A 17,316-nucleotide genomic window follows, 5' to 3' on the forward strand; every position below is an offset into this window, starting at 1 on the left:
GGCTCAAACCAATACCTGGAGGCTAGTAATCATACATGTAAGGTGTGACGAACTACCATAAAAACATGCCTGATAAGTTTTGAGGATAAAGGATCTGTTCCAAATTAGGATAGCAAAATATCAAAAATTTGGAAGGTTGGCACAAATAGACATGGTGTTTATACTAATATTATCCAAGTGCAAGGTTTTTCAGGGATTTAAAACGTATGATAAATTCAAAATGGAAATATGCAGCAGGACAGACAATTTTTGCAGATAAATAAATTATTGGTTGTAATGCTTGTTTGATTAACAGAAATCTGGACATGCATTACATGAATACAGATAAATTAATGAGCCCTTAGAATTGTGGAAAAAGAGGGGATTTTATTCATCACTAGTACACTGGATTCATTTATAAATATGTTTCTGTCAGTATCTTTTATGTTTTAAGAATTATCTTATTCATGTTAAGAAGAAAGGCAAGAAAAGGGGGAAGTACTTCAATTGACACAAGATGCTAGTCTTTAAAATATGTATGTTTTGTTCCAGGCTAGCATCTACTGGTACAAAACTACTATAAACCTGTAAATCATTATGGTCTTTAAGCTTTGGTGCTTACAGCCATAATTATCTTGAATGCATCATTGTGGTTCTGACTATAGTAGATACTTTGTTCTCTGGTTCAAGGGAAAATTTGTCAATGATAAATTTCAAATATTTAATAAGTTCATCAAATGTAAGAGCCACGCATATTTGTTCTGTGATGTCCCGGTGAAAAACTTCTATCTCATGAAGCGACAAATTCAAGCAGAAATCATCTGTTTCTGCTTTACAAAAGATAAATCTGAGTCCTCTACAAGGTCTCTCAGAACGTTTCTTTCAAAGAATAGCTGAAATTTGAATTTTGATAAAATCCATCTCCCTTAACCAATGCATTGCAGCATAGGGAGATGCCTTCCCCTGCCGGCCTCTTTGACATTACTTTTGGCAGACTTTTTCTATTCCATGTCATTTAAATGTTTGCTCCCAATACAGCGGTCTCACTAATTAGCGACAACAAGAATTTTAGCGACAACAAGCGTCAACAAGCGACAAGAAGCGACAACAAGAATTATTTTAGCGACAACAAGCGACAAGAAACTATTTAGCGACAAGAAAACATTTTTTTTTAATTAAAATTAATTATTACAATAAATATTAAAAGAATATGCAAAAGAAAATAATTTTAGCGACAAGAAAGTTTAATCAAGCTTGGTGCATTTACCAAGAGGCTTTACAGGATAATTTGGTGGATTAGCAACTATGAAAAAATTAGCAGACATCAAAATGATTTTTTGTTTTTTTTTTATATTGGTTTTTTGTTTTTTGTTTTTTGTTGCTTTTTGTTTTTTTTCTTTTTCTTAATCATCTTTTAATTCTTTTATTTATTAATTCTCTATATATTTTTTTTGTATGTCCTTTTTAATAAGATACAATTATAAAATCCAAACAAAATGTTATTTTCAAGTTCTATACATTTTCTAATAGGTTGTATTATATTACATTTATATATATGAACTTATTGTTTGATAACTGTACTGTTGTATATTATATATGTTGGATAAAAAAAATAAAAAAAAAAAAAAAAAAAAAAAAAAAAAAAAAAAAAAAAAAAAAAAAAAAAACATTTTTTTTTAATTAAAATTAATTATTACAATAAATATTAAAAGAATATGCAAAAGAAAATAATTTTAGCGACAAGAAAGTTAAAATTGATGGAAAAAAATGAAACATTATTGACATAATATTTTATTATCTATTATGAATAACAGCCAGTATTACGTTTAATTATTGTATTATGAGATTACTTTTCCTTGTGTTTTAGAACATATTATTTATCTTATAATTTGTTTTTTAAAACTCTTTACGTGCAATATATATTAAGCTCGCAAAATGAATTATTTGTGCATCATTGTCCTGAAAATATTGACTGTGAAATACAAAGAACTGAAATCAAACAGGAGGAAAAGAAAATTGAAATGTGAATGTTTTCATCTTTTTATTTGTTTATTGCCTCATTAAACGATATTTATCATGTTTATGCATATTGATTGAAGATGAAAGGAAATTAATGACAATCTTGAGTTTTCTTCTTCACAAATGTTAAATTTCTTCATCTACCAATATAGATATACTAATATAAACTTCACAATCTCTTTCTTCCTCACAAATGTTTCATTTCTTTGTCTATCGACATAATAAAACATTTTAATTAGACATATCTGCTCTTATATTTAAAAAAAAACCATTAAATACAAATTTCTTTATATCTAATAAAAAAAAATGTTTTATTGTCGCTAAATAGTCTTCTTGTCGCTTGTTGTTGCTAAAATAATTCTTGTTGTCGCTTCTTGTCGCTTGTTGACGCTTGTTGTCGCTTCTTGACGCTTGTTGTCGCTAATTAGTGAGACCCCAATACAGTGTAAGGCAAGCGCTTTTAAGATCATGATTTGAAATAAGTAAAGCCAGGAACAAACTCGGTGGATACGATCAATTTCCGGCACAATTTCGATATTTTTAAATAAAAAAAAAAAAATTTCTGAAACGCAAATAAAATTATTTGGGCGGCAAGTTTTTCAGTGGGTCGGGCGGCAATGCCAAACAAATGAAATTTTATTTTAGGCCTTACAACAAGGACTTTCAAATAGAAAGTAGTTGTTTGACAAATCCAGTGTTCAAAGGTTACAACAAGGACTGTCAAATAGAAAGTAGGTGTTTGACAAATCCAGTGTTCAAAGGTTACAACAAGGACTGTCAAATAGAAAGTAGGTGTTTGACAAATCCAGTGTTCAAAGGTTACAACAAGGACTGTCAAATAGAAAGTAGGTGTTTGACAAATCCAGTGTTCAAAGGTTACAACAAGGACTGTCAAATAGAAAGTAGGTGTTTGACAAATCCAGTGTTCAAAGGTTACAACAAGGTCTGTCAAATAGGAAGTAGGTGTTTGACAAATCAAGTGTTCAAAGGTTACAACAAGGACTGTCAAATAGGAAGTAGGTGTTTGACAAATCCAGTGTTCAAAGGTTACAACAAGGACTGTCAAATAGAAAGTAGGTGTTTGACAAATCCAGTGTTCAAAGGTTACAAGGACTTTCAAATAGAAAGTAGGTGTTTGACAAATCCAGTGTTCAAAGGTTACAACAAGGACTGTCAAATAGAAAGTAGGTGTTTGACAAATCCAGTGTTCAAAGGTTACAACAAGGACTGTCAAATAGAAAGTAGGTGTTTGACAAATCCAGTGTTCAAAGGTTACAACAAGGACTGTCAAATAGAAAGTAGGTGTTTGACAAATCCAGTGTTCAAAGGTTACAACAAGGACTGTCAAATAGGAAGTAGGTGTTTGACAAATCCAGTGTTCAAAGGTTACAACAAGGACTGTCAAATAGAAAGTAGGTGTTTGACAAATCCAGTGTTCAAAGGTTACAACAAGGACTTTCAAATAGAAAGTAGGTGTTTGACAAATCCAGTGTTCAAAGGTTACAACAAGGACTGTCAAATAGAAAGTAGTTGTTTGACAAATCTAGTGTTCAAAGGTTACAACACATCATTGTTACGCTTCTGTCAGACCAAATATTAAATATTTGTTGGAAGAAAGAACAGACAGACAAGGTGATTGTAGTTTAGTCTCCATGCTAAGAGTGTGGACATAAAAAAATGTGTTCATAGGACACCATGTTCAACTCACAGATCAGGGTTGTGTTCAATTAACTGCAAAATTTTGATAAAAAAAAATAAACATTCTCTATATATTCTTAATTGCTCATAGCATAATGAACATGTTTTTTTCTCACCTGACAGATGCACAGACTAGAGTACATTAAGCCTCAATGCTAAGTAGCAGGGCATATATACAAACAGAAATAACCCACATGTGCAAGTAAGGTTAGTAAATTGTTTTAATAAAAAATAAGACACTTATTCCACAGATATACAATTAACTTCAAACATGTCCCTCTGCAGCAAGCAACCAAGCTTATCATTTGAACACTAGTCTTGATATCTAATAGCAATAATTGTTTAATTCAGAAAAAGAATACCTGCTCTTCAACCCTGAATGCATGCAATTATTTTATTTTATGTGATTTTTTTTTACTATTTAACCTTATCACCCTTAATTTTACATTCACCAAATGTGTGAATTAACATGTCAGTTAAATGTAAATTATAGGAAACAGAAACCCAATATTTTAATTTTTGTTAATTTAAATTTTATATTAGTTCTGATTCAAATACAAGTTACACATATGTGTCCACACTTTGCATACAAGGATCTGACAACACTCTGTTATACTGTCTGTTCAAGTAATTATTACACCAACCAAGGTAATTACAGCCTTCAAATTTTTGAAAGAGTATCCAGGATTCTTGAAAGGTCTTCACAACATTGAATTGTCAGATTTATGTAAGGAAATATGAAATAAGAGGATGTGGTATGATTGCCAAAGAGACATCTCTCCACTAAAGACCCTAACATTTACAGGGTTTGTGTAGTGTTGTGTTTTGTGGACTTTTTTGTCTGTCTGTTGTTTTCATTTTTTTGCCATCACACTGTCAGTTTCTTTCATCTAATGACTTATGAATGGCCCCTTGAGTTGTCACCCATCTTTTTTTTTGTTGGTTATATACATAGTCTTGTATTATTTTAATTTTAGTTTCTTGTGTACAATTTGGAAATTAGTATGGCGTTCATTATCACTGGACTAGTATATATTTGTTTAGGGGCCAGCTGAAGGACGCCTCCGGGTGCGGGAATTTCTTGCTACATTGAAGACATGTTGGTGACCCTCTGCTGTTGTTTTTTTATTTGGGCGGGTTGTTGTCTCTTTGACACATTCCCCATTTCCATTCTCAATTTTATGTATACAATTCTTTACATATGTATTTGTTATCTGATTTATTTGTCCATTTTTTTTATACTGACAATTTAAAAACAATCTATTTGGGACAGAAGAATATGAGAGATACACACATTCAAGCAAGAAAAATATTACAAATAAAAAACAAGAAGAATTACGATGTCAAATGATTTTGTGTCAACAAAGAAATACATTTAATAGGTAGGAATGTTAAGGTTAAGTATTGAGAGAAGATGAGGTTAACATGAACAACAAAAGAAATGTTTACCATTTACTGCTAATTCTACAGTTATTAAAATATGGATTTTTGTATATTTACTAAGAAAACACATTTTAAACAAAATTCAAATCATATTCTAATTTTTTTCCTTACATTTTTTTCTTCTTTTAAACTATGCTCATTGTTGAGGGCCATGTACGACCTGTGGTTTATTGCAATCTCATCCTAAGTCTATGGTGGATAGTCTAAATGGCTGTCATACCAAATCTAGTATTGTTTTGTTATAAAGTTAAATAAAAGTGGGTTATCTTCTGAACTTAAAAAAACTAACAGTTCAACCCAAAATATTGTCATTCTAACTTTTGTTTTGATGAAACTTGATCACCTGTTGACATCAACAATTGTTGTATGAAGACAAAAGAGGGAAAACTCAGGATTTAGTTCACACATAGACTAATAGTTTTTATTTGACAAGGAAATCAAGATATTGTTATTTTCCAGACTCATTTGTAAAATAATGATTTTAAATCTTGGAACTAAGAAAAATGTAGAAAGTTAAGGCAAAAGCTAACATTGATCTGCAATAAAAATGAAGTTGAGCAAATTGCAATATATTCTGTTTTAAAAAATACTTTAAAAGTATTAATCACCAAAATAAATTTTAAAGCTTTAAAGACGAACATTCAATATCATAGACTTGATATAGATATCGTATAACAAACTGAATAAAATCATATATATAGTAGTACTACAAATCTAGAGCGTCAGCAAAGCGTTGTGAGATTCCACTCACCGTGATGTTTTATATTTAGAATGGAATCTGAAAGAAACTCTCACATAGACAAACAATCCTGAACATACAGAACAGAATAATAATGTACACAGCTTGATTTTTTTTTCGGAACTATATTTTACATTCATTAATTGGTTTCAGGAGATTATATTTAAGTTTTGATCTTTACTTCATTTCTAAGCTGTTAACTAGAGGCTCTTTATAAAGAGCCTGTGTCGCTCACCTTGGTCTATGTGACTATTAAACAAAGGAAGCAGATGGATTCATGACAAAATTGTATTTTGGTGATGGTGATGTGTTCGACATCTTACTTTATTGAGCATCCTTGCTGCTTACAATTATCTCTATCTATAATGAACTTGGCCCAGTAGTTTCAGTGGAAAATGTTAGTAAAAATTTACCAATTTTATAAAAACTGTTGAAAATTGACTATAAAGGACAATAACTCCTTAGGGGGTCAATTGACCATTTCGGTCATGTTGACTTATTTGTAAATCTTACTTTGCTGAACATTATTGCTGTTTACAGTTTTTCTCTATCTATAATAATATTCAAGACAATAAACCAAAAAAAGCAAAATTTCCTTAAAATTACCAATTCAGGGGCAGCAACCCAACAACGGAATGTCCGATTCATCTGAAAATTTTCGGGGCAGATAGATCTTGACCTGATAAACAATTTTTCAGATTTGTTCTAAACGTTTTGGTTTTTGAGTTATAAGCCAAAAACTGCATTTTACCCCTATGTTCTATTTTTAGCCGTGGCGGCCATCTTGGTTGGTTGGCCAGGTCACCGGACACATTTTTTAAACTAGATACCCCAAAGATAATTGTGGCCAAGTTTTGATAAATTTGGCCCAGTAGTTTCAGAGGAGAAGATTTTTGTAAAAGATTACTAAGATTTACGAAAAATGGTTAAAAATTGACTATAAAGGGCAATAACTCCTATACGGGTCAACTGATCATTTCGATCATGTTGACTTATTTGTAAATCTTACTTTGCTGAACATTATTGCTGTTTACAGTTTATTTCTATCTATAATAATTTTCAAGATAATAACAAAAAACAGTAAAATTTCCTTAAAATTACCAATTCAGGGGCAGGAACCCAACAACGAGTTATTGGATTCATCTGAAAATTTCAGGGCAGATAGATCTTGACCTGATAAACAATTTTACCCCATGTCAGATTTGCTCTAAATGCTTTGGTTTTTAAGTTATAAGCCAAAAACTGCATTTTACCCCTATGTTCTATTTTTAGCCGTGGCGGCCATCTTGGTTGGTTGGCCAGGTCACTGGACACATTTTTTAAACTAGATACCCCAAAGATAATTGTGGCCAAGTTTGGATAAATTTGGCCCAGTAGTTTCAGAGAAGATTTTTGTAAAAGATTACTAAGATTTACAAAAAATGGTTAAAAATTGACTATACAGGGCAATAACTCCTATCTGGGTCAACTGATCATTTCGATTATGTTGACTTATTTGTAAATCTTACTTTGCTGAACATTATTGCTGTTTACAGTTTATTTCTATCTATAATAATTTTCAAGATAATAACCAAAAACAGTAAAATTTCCTTAAAATTACCAATTCAGGGGCAGGAAACCAACAACGAGTTATTCGATTCATCTGAAAATTTCAGGGCAGATAGATCTTGACCTGATAAACAATTTTACCCCCATGTCAGATTTGCTCTAAATGCTTTGGTTTTTGAGTTATAAGCCAAAAACTGCATTTTACCCCCTATGTTCTATTTTTAGCCATGGCGGCCATTTTGGTTGGTTGGCCAGGTCACCGGACACATTTTTTAAACTAGATACCCCAATGATGATTGTGGCCAAGTTTGGTTTAATTTGACCCAGTAGTTTCAGAGTAGAAGATTTTTGTAAAAGTTAACGCAGGACGACAACGGACGACGACAGACGCCGGACGCCAAGTGATGAGAAAAGCTCACTTGGCCTTTAGGCCAGGTGAGCTAAAAATATGACACTTTCTTCCATGTAATTTGTTATTTCAAACCTCATTAAGAATACTCAGAAGAAAATTTGGAACGCATGCAGTATATATGTTTTCAACAAGACCTTTGAATAGAACAGTTTATAGGTTTTTAGGTAAACTTTTCCTAGAGATAAATTTTATTGCATTTAAAAAAGAAGAATTAAACAAAATGAATTATTATCATTTATTTAGTAATTTTATTGTTTTTCTATCATGAACCTATTCTTCTGTTATGTTTATATATTGAATTGTACACTTACCATAACCCTTAACAATAACCTCAATCACATACATTGTATATTTGAACTTAAACCTAAACCTAAGTCTTTTTTACTCAAGTTATAATATTAGTTTTACCTGATTGTTGACCCCAGCCTTGACTCCTAAAAGACAATCCAGTCTGTGTTCTCCAATCATCATTTTCAGCATCTATTATATTATCATATGGTCTTGAGGATCCGTCATCACCAAGGTGAAATTTATCCTTTGGTTGATTCCTATTAGACGTTGATACAACAACTTCACACCACTCATTCTCAAAAGTACTGTTATAAACCATGAATTCTGGAGCTTGATAAACAAATATTAAAAAGTTCATATTTTCTTAGAGTACAGTACTTGCTATTAAGAATTAAAAAAAAGATGACCCTAAAATTGTTGATCTTGCAAGATGTTTATAACTATATTTAAAAACAAATGTGAGTATTTCACTGTAAAGTGCCTTTTCTTGGTAGCATGAATGATAAACTGGAATAACCTTCACAACTTTCACCTACCTTTTTCTTTGTTAGGGATCACACAGTACAGGTAGAAGCCATAGATAAATTTATGTTTAGGATTTCCTGATGCATGCACAATCACTTGATCATCAATTAATCTCTGAAACAGAAAACACCAGTATGAGTAATCAGGATGTTCATATGTAGTATCTGAACAGATTAGTAAATATCAGTAATCAGGATGTTCATATGTAGTACCTGAACAGATTAGTAAATATCAGTAATCAGGATGTTCATATGTAGTATCTGAACAGATTAGTAAATATCAGTAATCAGGATGTTCATATGTAGTACCTGAACAGATTAGTAAATATCAGTAATCAGGATGTTCATATGTAGTATCTGAACAGATTAGTAAATATCAGTAATCAGAATGTTCATAGGTAGTACCTAAACTGATTAGTAAATATCAGTAATCAGAATGTTCATATGTAGTACCTAAACAGATTAGTAAATATCAGTAATCAGGATGTTCATATGTAGTACCAGAACAGATTAGTAAATATCAGTAATCAGGATGTTCATATGTAGTACCTAAATATTCAAATTTTTAAGTAAATTTGGATTTTATTAGATAAATACTTACCATCATAAATTCTGAGTGTAACCCCAATTGCGTCATAGGTCAGATGGAAAATCCCAACTAAAAATAAACGTACTCTCACTGGTCCGGACATATACCCCTGTTTGCCCATATTCTTCCATTCAATTTCCTCAAGACAGAAACATAAGGAAAGGGGATGAAGGGGAGGTGGGTGGGACCTATAATTTATGATGGTAAGTATTTATCTAATAAAATCCAAATTTACTTAAAAATTTGAATATTTTATAGCTATAAATACGTTACCATCATAAATTCTGAGTAACAGAATCTAACGTAAAGCTGAATCCCCTGTAACAGAAGAAACAGGAGGAAAGTTCAATCTTTGTGCTGAAACTATAGGTCCAAGAGAGTATAAACTTTCGGCAAAAGTAGCCATAGATTGGAGGTAGTGAGATATAAAAGAGTTCTCATTTCTCCAGAAACCTGCAGACAGTACCTCTTCTAAAGATGCACTGTTAAACAGAGCCCAGGATGTAGAGATACCCCTAACATCATGAGCTTTAACATTAAAACTATTTAAAAGTTCTGCCTTAGAAGAACCATAAGCTAAAGATATGCATTTGCATATCCAAGTAGAAATAGTTTTAACAGAAAGATCTGAGATTCCTTTTTTAATAGGAATAAAGAGTCTTGAGTTAGAAACAGAACGTAAACTACACGTTCTTTCCAGATAAATAGATAGGATTCTTACTGGACATAAAAGTACAGAAATAGAATCGCTAGGGAGTGCAGGAATCACAACTGGTTCTGCACCCTTATCTGGAATCTGATTCTTTGCCAAAAAAGCAGGATCCGTTAAAAGAGTAACAGAAGATTTATCCCTGTTAAATCGAAGGCAAGCATCAGAAATAGAGAAGGCATGGATTTCACTCCTTCTCCGTCCAGAAGCCAAAGCTAAAAGAAAACAGCATTTATAGGAAAGAAACCTTAAATCTATTGTTTCTGCTGGTTCAAAAGGAGGAAGTTTTAAAAAGGATAAAACTAGTCCAAGGTCCCACTTAGGAACTAAAGTTTTTTGTCTTGGTCTTTCAAGACTAAAACTACGAACCAAAAGAGAAATATGCTCATTGATTCCAAAATCTGGGCCACCAGAAATATGAATAGTTCTTGAGATAGCTGATCTATATCCCTTAATAGTAGAGGGACATAATCCTTTGGATTCAAAAAGAAAAACTAGAAAGTCTGCTAATTGTTGTACAGTGACTTGGAAAGGATCAATTTCCCGCTCACTACACCAATCTGAGAAGATTGACCATTTTGCATCATAGACAATGCTAGTGGAGTCTCTGACAGACTTTGTGAGATGCTTGGTTGCTCCTTCAGAAAAACCTCTCTTTCTGAGGCTAACCCTGAGAGAAGCCAGGCGTGTAGATGAAGTTTTTCTGGATTTTGATAAAGAACCTTGCCCTTGATTTGAGACAGAAGGTCTGGTCTCAGAGGTAGAACTAGAGGACAAGCACATGATAGGCGCAGAAGGTCTGGAAACCAAGACTGTTTTGGCCATGCTGGAGCAATAACTATGATCTTGCAATTTTCCCCTGCTATTTTCTGAAGTACTGGGGAGAGAAACCTGAAAGGAGGGAAGGCGTACCCGAACATTCCTTTCCAAGATAGGCTCATTGCGTCTACCGCAAAAGATTTTGGATCTGGAACCGGAGACACAAATGTTAGAAGTTTGTGATTGAGACTGGTCGCAAACAGATCTATCTGAGGTGACCCCCAATGAAGAGTCACAGCTTTGAAAACTACTTGAAGTAGTTCCCACTCCGTGTTTACTGGAGCAAGGGATCTGGATAGAGTGTCGGCTAGAATATTGAGGTGCCCCGCAATATGTCTCACCACTAGATGAACCTGGAGTTGAAAACACAGAAGGAGAATGTCTCTGGCTATCTGATAAAGAGAAGGTGAATGAGTTCCTCCCTGATTCTTGAGATAAGCTACAACTGTTGTGTTGTCCGTGGCCAGAATGACAGACTGATTCTTTAGAGACATTTGGAAATGATTCAGTGCAAACAGAACTGCTTTCATTTCCAATACATTGATATGCTCTTCCAAAAGATCTGGACTCCAGACTCCCGAGATTGTAAGCCCCTCCAGATATGCTCCCCAACCGAGGGTGGAGGCATCTGTGAATAATGTTAGACTGGGAACTTGAGGGGACAGACATAGGCCCCTCATTACATTTTCCCGTACTAACCACCATTGAAGGTGTGGAAATAAAGGCTGAGTGATTGGAATCAATGCTTCCCATTCTTGTGAAGCTGCAATCCATAACTTGTGCAGATAAAACTGAAGCGGACGAATGTGAAGTCGTCCCAATGGAATTACATCTGCCAGAGAGTTCAATAGACCCAGAAGTTGCAAGAATTGACGTGCTGTGACTGATTGAACCGTCAGGAATAAATGTATTTTCTGACATACCGGTAGTTTTGTAAATTTCTCCTCTGGCGGGAGGACTAGGCCTACACTGGTTAGGAAATGTTCTCCCAGGAAAACAAAGTCTTGAGACGGAATTATCTCTGACTTTTTCCAAGAGATAAGGAAGCCTAGGGACAGAAAACAATTGATGACCAAGTCTGTCTGAACCCTCAATTTGATTGGGCAAAATTCCTTGAGAAGGGAATCGTCCAGATAGGAATGAATCTGAATAGATAGGGAATGTAGGTGAGCTATAGCTGCCTGCATGATTTTGGTAAAAGCCAAAGGGGCTGTAGACAGGCCAAAAGGGAGAGCCTTGAACTGGAAAACTTTGTTGTTCCAAACGAAGCGAAGGTATTTCCTGTAAGTTTTGGAAATGGGAATGTGGAAATACGCGTCTGAAAGATCCAGAGAAGTAGTCCACATTCCTGGAAGGATTGAAGCCCTGATGGATCTGTTTGTTTCCATTTTGAAGTGGGGAACAATAAGAAATTTGTTCAGAATAGATAGGTCTATGACTGGCCTCATTCCTCCAGTCTTCTTTGGAACCAGAAAAAGACGGGAATAAAATCCCGGAGACAGAGTTAAGATCGACACCTCCTCTATTGCAGCTTTTTGTAACATAGTGTCCACTTCTACTGATAGAAGTTGACACTTGACTGGGTCTTGTGTATGAGACAAACTTATTGGAACTGCAGATAGAGGAGGTGGGTTCTTGAACTGAAGTGTTAATCCCCCTCGAATTATTGACAGCACATAACAGTCTGAGGTAATTTTCTTCCACTGATTTAGGAAAAAACTTAACCTCCCCCCTACTGGTATTGATTTTTGAGGAACTTGTTGTAAATTTTCCCCTGGGGAAGCTGTCAATAACGTACGAGGGGGCAAGAACCTAGGTACTAGACCCAGGTTTCTTGGAACCCTTAAAACCACCAGAAGGCTTACCTGAGCTTTTTCCTGAGTTATTGGGTTTGTTCTGCGGTTTGCCGTAGTTATTCTTCCTTTTCTTAGCAGAAGAAGGAGGACCACCTGAAGCAGAAGTACTATTAGAACTAGATGTAGCATTAACCGACCTCTTGCCATTAGTAACTTGTACACTAACTTTGACTGGAGGAGGGTTTTTGCTGAGTTCCTCTTGAACCCGCTGTAAGGGTAAACCAAACATCTTGTCAGAGAGTGGAGATTTCAGTAAAGAATCTTTCAAAGGCTCAGCGATAGAAATGTTTTCAAGAAACTCTGCTCTTTTAGATAGGGTGCAATTAGCAATAGAACCCATTAAAAGCAACTGAGATGAACCTAAAGCTTTATCCAGTTGAAGTAAGAAGGATCGTACTTCTGCTGGAACAACCGAATCTTCGCTGTTAAGCAAATGTCCGGTTGCAGCTAGAAAATGTTCGGCTGTGCCAAGAACTTGAGAAGCACTACGAAGGAGATTCTCAGTCTTTGACCAAACAGGTTGAGTGAGACGAAGACCATCTACTGGCTTTTTTCCCAATAAAGATGACATAGATTTGTCACAACTGGGAACAAGTCTACCCAGTGAAGAATCAAAGATATCAAAATCCTTGTACTTAACCTGATCAGAAAAGGATGACATTCCAAATCCTGAGATATTGTTATTAGCAACCTTTTCACTAGCAGAATTAGCGATACCTTCATTAATAAATTGTAAAGCAAAAGTCATATGGCCAGATTCAGGAAAAGAATTGTGAGAAGTCACAGTATCCTGAGAAATACCACAGGAAGCTTCAAAAGTTGAAGAAGGTTTCTTCGGCTTGGAAGGAGAGAGAAAAGGGATATGTGCTTCATCCCTCATCAAGGTATACACCTTATCCCTAAGATCCTTCAAGGAAGGAGGATCCTCAGTCTCCTTGGTGGGAGGTTGTTGAGCTGACTTAGAAGAAGGCTCAGGGGCCGTCTTCGATACCTTGGGAGAAGAAGAACTTTCAACATCCTCATCAGTGAGGAAAGCTCTTTCATGACTCCCAGGGGAAACAGAAAGCTCGTCATCCTCCCTCTCATCACATTCTACAGACTTAGCTGGAGAAGGTTGATGAGAAGAAACTCTATTTTCCAGTAGAGTCATACGACTGGATAGAGTACTAAATTCAGCCTTGAAAGACTCACCAAAGTCTAAAAGTAACTTCTGTAAACCATCCAAAGGTGATGCATGATCAGAAACCTGAGTACCATGAGAAGAACTAGAAGCTTGAGAGTCAGGTACGGTGGTAGAAGGAGCTACTGCAGAAGTCAAAGATACTGCTACGGGTAGAGCAGAAGCTAAAGGTGGTGCAGTAGCTACCCCAGAAGGGGGACCATAGAAATTGTCCCTATAAGGCCAAAAACCAGGTTGGTTTGGCATAAACCCACCATAAGGGTAAGACTGTGGCCAAGGTGGCTGAGACCATGAGGGTAAAGGTTGTGTGCCCGTGTTGGGAAGCATATACCCACAATAGGATAATGGGGGTCTAGAACCTGGCAAGTTCAAGCCCATAGCTGTACCTGGGACAGAACTAATAGTACCCGCTGAATTAACAGACCTAGATAAAGTATGAGTCACCGAAGTTGACGTAGGTACCCCCCCAAAATGCATGGCCGAACCTTGTGAAAGGGTCGGATAGGTAGCAATACCAGACACCGTTGTCGAAACTCCGGTCAATGTACTGGTAGTTTGGGGGGGACTTAAAGGTAGTGACCCATCTAAGAGATAGTCCGAACCAGGAATACTTACATACGGACTATTCAAATTAAAGTCCATAATAAATTTTACTTTAGTCAAAAACACAAATAATTTGTTTAGAAATTTAAACAAAACAAGGGAATATATTTCCAATAAAATACACAATATATATGAAAAGCAATTAAGCTATTCAAAAAACTAAACACTTCTCTGTTGAATCTGTAAAACTTGATGTGCACGTGTGACCGATGTCGCAGATGGAAATTGAATGGAAGAATATGGGCAAACAGGGGTATATGTCCGGACCAGTGAGAGTACGTTTATTTTTAGTTGGGATTTTCCATCTGACCTATGACGCAATTGGGGTTACACTCAGAATTTATGATGGTAACGTATTTATAGCTATAAAACAGATTAGTAAATAACAATGTGGATTATCTCCCCTTGAACAGTATTTATAAACTGATGTATTAAAGACCTTCATGAAAAATAAAAGTTGTTCTAACTAACTACATCACAAGTAAACAAATCATTCACCAACCATTTATATTGTCAAGTAGAATTTAACCTTATTTAATGAATTCAGCTATAGCATAGGTGAGGAAACAGATATAGTATTTGATAGGATGACACTCTTTTTCTTATATATATAAAGCATATAAGTAAACAAAGCATTTACAAATCAATCGATTATCAACATTATTTAACTAAATCCTTCAACATATATCTTTTAGATGAAACAACTACATCTGATAGGTGATTAGGTGTAATTGCACAGAAAACCAGTATGGATATATGTTTTTGATACTATATTTTTACCATGTCTCATTAAGAAGTTAATTGTGATTCTGTTTTTCTACAAACCTGCATTAGCACTATGGCTGCTGTGATAGTTTTAATGCCCTCTACCTCCTGTACACACCAATTTACAGCTTCTTCAGCTATAAAACAGTTGTGGGGTAATCCGGGTTGTTTAGACAGTAGTGGCAATCCAAATCTGAAGCACACGAAAAATACAAATGATTGCACAATATGTACTGTATAACTAATTAAGAACATACTTCATTTTCATTGAGACAAACCAATCCAGCAATCCCTACATAACCTACCTCAGTGTTTAGCTATTATCTTAAGTCATTTTTTTATGTTAAATTCAATAACTTATTAAGGTCTTATGCTCATCAACATTATCTTTCTTGAATCAATTAACTATCTCTTTTTTGTTGTTAGGATATAGAAGTACGCGGCCACGTCCACTCTGTTTTTGTTAAATGTATTTCAACTTGTATCCATGTGATAAGTTAAGCCTTTTTCAACTGATTTTGATAGTACGTTCTTATGTTGTACTGTTATACCACTGTCCCAGGTTAGGGGGAGGGTTGGGTTCTCGCTATCATGTTTAACACTACAACATTTTGTATGTATGTGCCTGACCCAAGTCAGGAGCCTGTTATTCAGTGGTTGTCATTTGTTGATGTGTTACATATTTTTTTTCTTCATTTTTTGTACATAAATTATGCCGTTTGTTTTCTCAATTGAATTGTTTTACATTCGTCATTTCGGGGCCTTTTATAGCTGACTATGCGGTATTGGCTTTGATCATTGTTGTAGGCCGTACAGTGACCTATAGTTGTTAATGTCTGTGTCAACTGGTATCTTGTGGAGAGTTGTCTCATTGGTAATCATACCTGATCATCTTTTTTATATTTGATAACTTACTGATTATCAACCATTATTTCTGCAATTTTTATTGATGGAGTGCTGCCTGTTATTGTTTCTTTTTGCCTAAAAAATACAAATATATATTAAAAAAAAAGTACATATATATATAATTAAAATAAATACATTCAGGTTATACAATTTATCTTCTTTTTTGCTATGTTTTCCAGATACTTTATTTAAGTTCTGAGTTTGAGTATAAATAAAAGGAGATAGAAGTTACACATCATTTAGATTACACATAAATTACATACTCGTTCATAACACATCTAGAGTAAAACTACTTTAAAAAGCTTTTTAAATATAATTGGAAAAAGAGAAGGAAATCACTTATTTTTTTCAAATCTTTAGATATGTTATTTTAAAAATATTAAGTACTGCCCTTTTTCAAAATACCTTTAATTCTTACAGAGGCATTAAAAAAAAGCTTTTGTTATTTCTTATAGACAATATCCATTTCATTATCCTATCAATGTATCTTCATATAAAGATTGGATTTTTTTTTTGCAGTTTCTGCATTTTCAAATTTGAAAGTGAGCATCTGCCCATTAAATCTTGTAAATATAAAAAAAGAAGATGTGGTATGATTGCCAATGAGACAACTGTCCACAAGAGACCAAAATGACACAGACTTTAACAACTATATGTCACTGTACAGCCTTCAACAATGAACAAAGCCCATACCGCATATGTAAGACTATTTTGTAATATTATGCAGCAGCTTTGTTTATGAATAAATCAACCAATTAAATTAACCATAAACATTCTTACACTTCAAACCTTAATGATTACCTTAGTTTCTTATTATATGACCAGATAAAACCAGTTTTAAGAAGGATAAATCTGCATGTGTGATACTGGTATTAATATAGATTTTTTTACCGATGGGAGAATACAGAAAAATCTACTTTTACAGTTGCACTGTACTTATTGTATGTCATAATTTAAACTTAATGTTAAATATAACCAACCTTGTCTGCTGAGCATCTGAGTTAAATATAACCAACCTTGTCTGTTGAGCATCTGATTGTTTAGTTGTTTCCCCTAGTGGTGGTGCTGGACTCTGTACTTGATCACCAGAATTCTAAGAAAATACGGAATTAAAGATAATTTAGGTTTTTTTTATTGTTTGATAAGCACATCCAATATTGATCAATATTATTGGGCATTTTCATTTAAGTGGTGTAGACAGACATTAGACAGACCTGCTGATTTATTTTATTTGTG

General features: G+C 34.3%; 1 protein-coding gene across 12 annotated transcripts in view; it reads right to left on the minus strand.

The window, feature by feature from the left end:
* The window catches only part of LOC139528661 (GATOR complex protein Iml1-like), a 103,508-nt gene that overhangs the window by 12,447 nt on the left and 73,745 nt on the right, over positions 1–17,316 (minus strand). For 7 of the 12 annotated variants that reach the window (XM_071324767.1, XM_071324766.1, XM_071324764.1 and 4 more), the window contains 6 exons: positions 17,097–17,173; positions 16,090–16,155; positions 15,235–15,367; positions 8,666–8,768; positions 8,247–8,459; positions 5,891–5,917 (listed from right to left, as the gene is read on the minus strand). In XM_071324767.1, the coding sequence (XP_071180868.1) occupies positions 5,891–5,917; positions 8,247–8,459; positions 8,666–8,768; positions 15,235–15,367; positions 16,090–16,155; positions 17,097–17,173 (619 nt within the window). Of the gene's footprint in view, positions 1–5,145; positions 5,161–5,890; positions 5,918–8,246; positions 8,460–8,665; positions 8,769–15,234; positions 15,368–16,089; positions 16,156–17,096; positions 17,174–17,316 lie in introns of all 12 variants that reach the window. The other 5 variants (XM_071324768.1, XM_071324765.1, XM_071324762.1 and 2 more) reach the window with 2 other exon arrangements.

The sequence above is a fragment of the Mytilus edulis genome, chromosome 6, assembly GCF_963676685.1.
Source record: "Mytilus edulis chromosome 6, xbMytEdul2.2, whole genome shotgun sequence".
Taxonomy (NCBI): domain Eukaryota; kingdom Metazoa; phylum Mollusca; class Bivalvia; order Mytilida; family Mytilidae; genus Mytilus; species Mytilus edulis.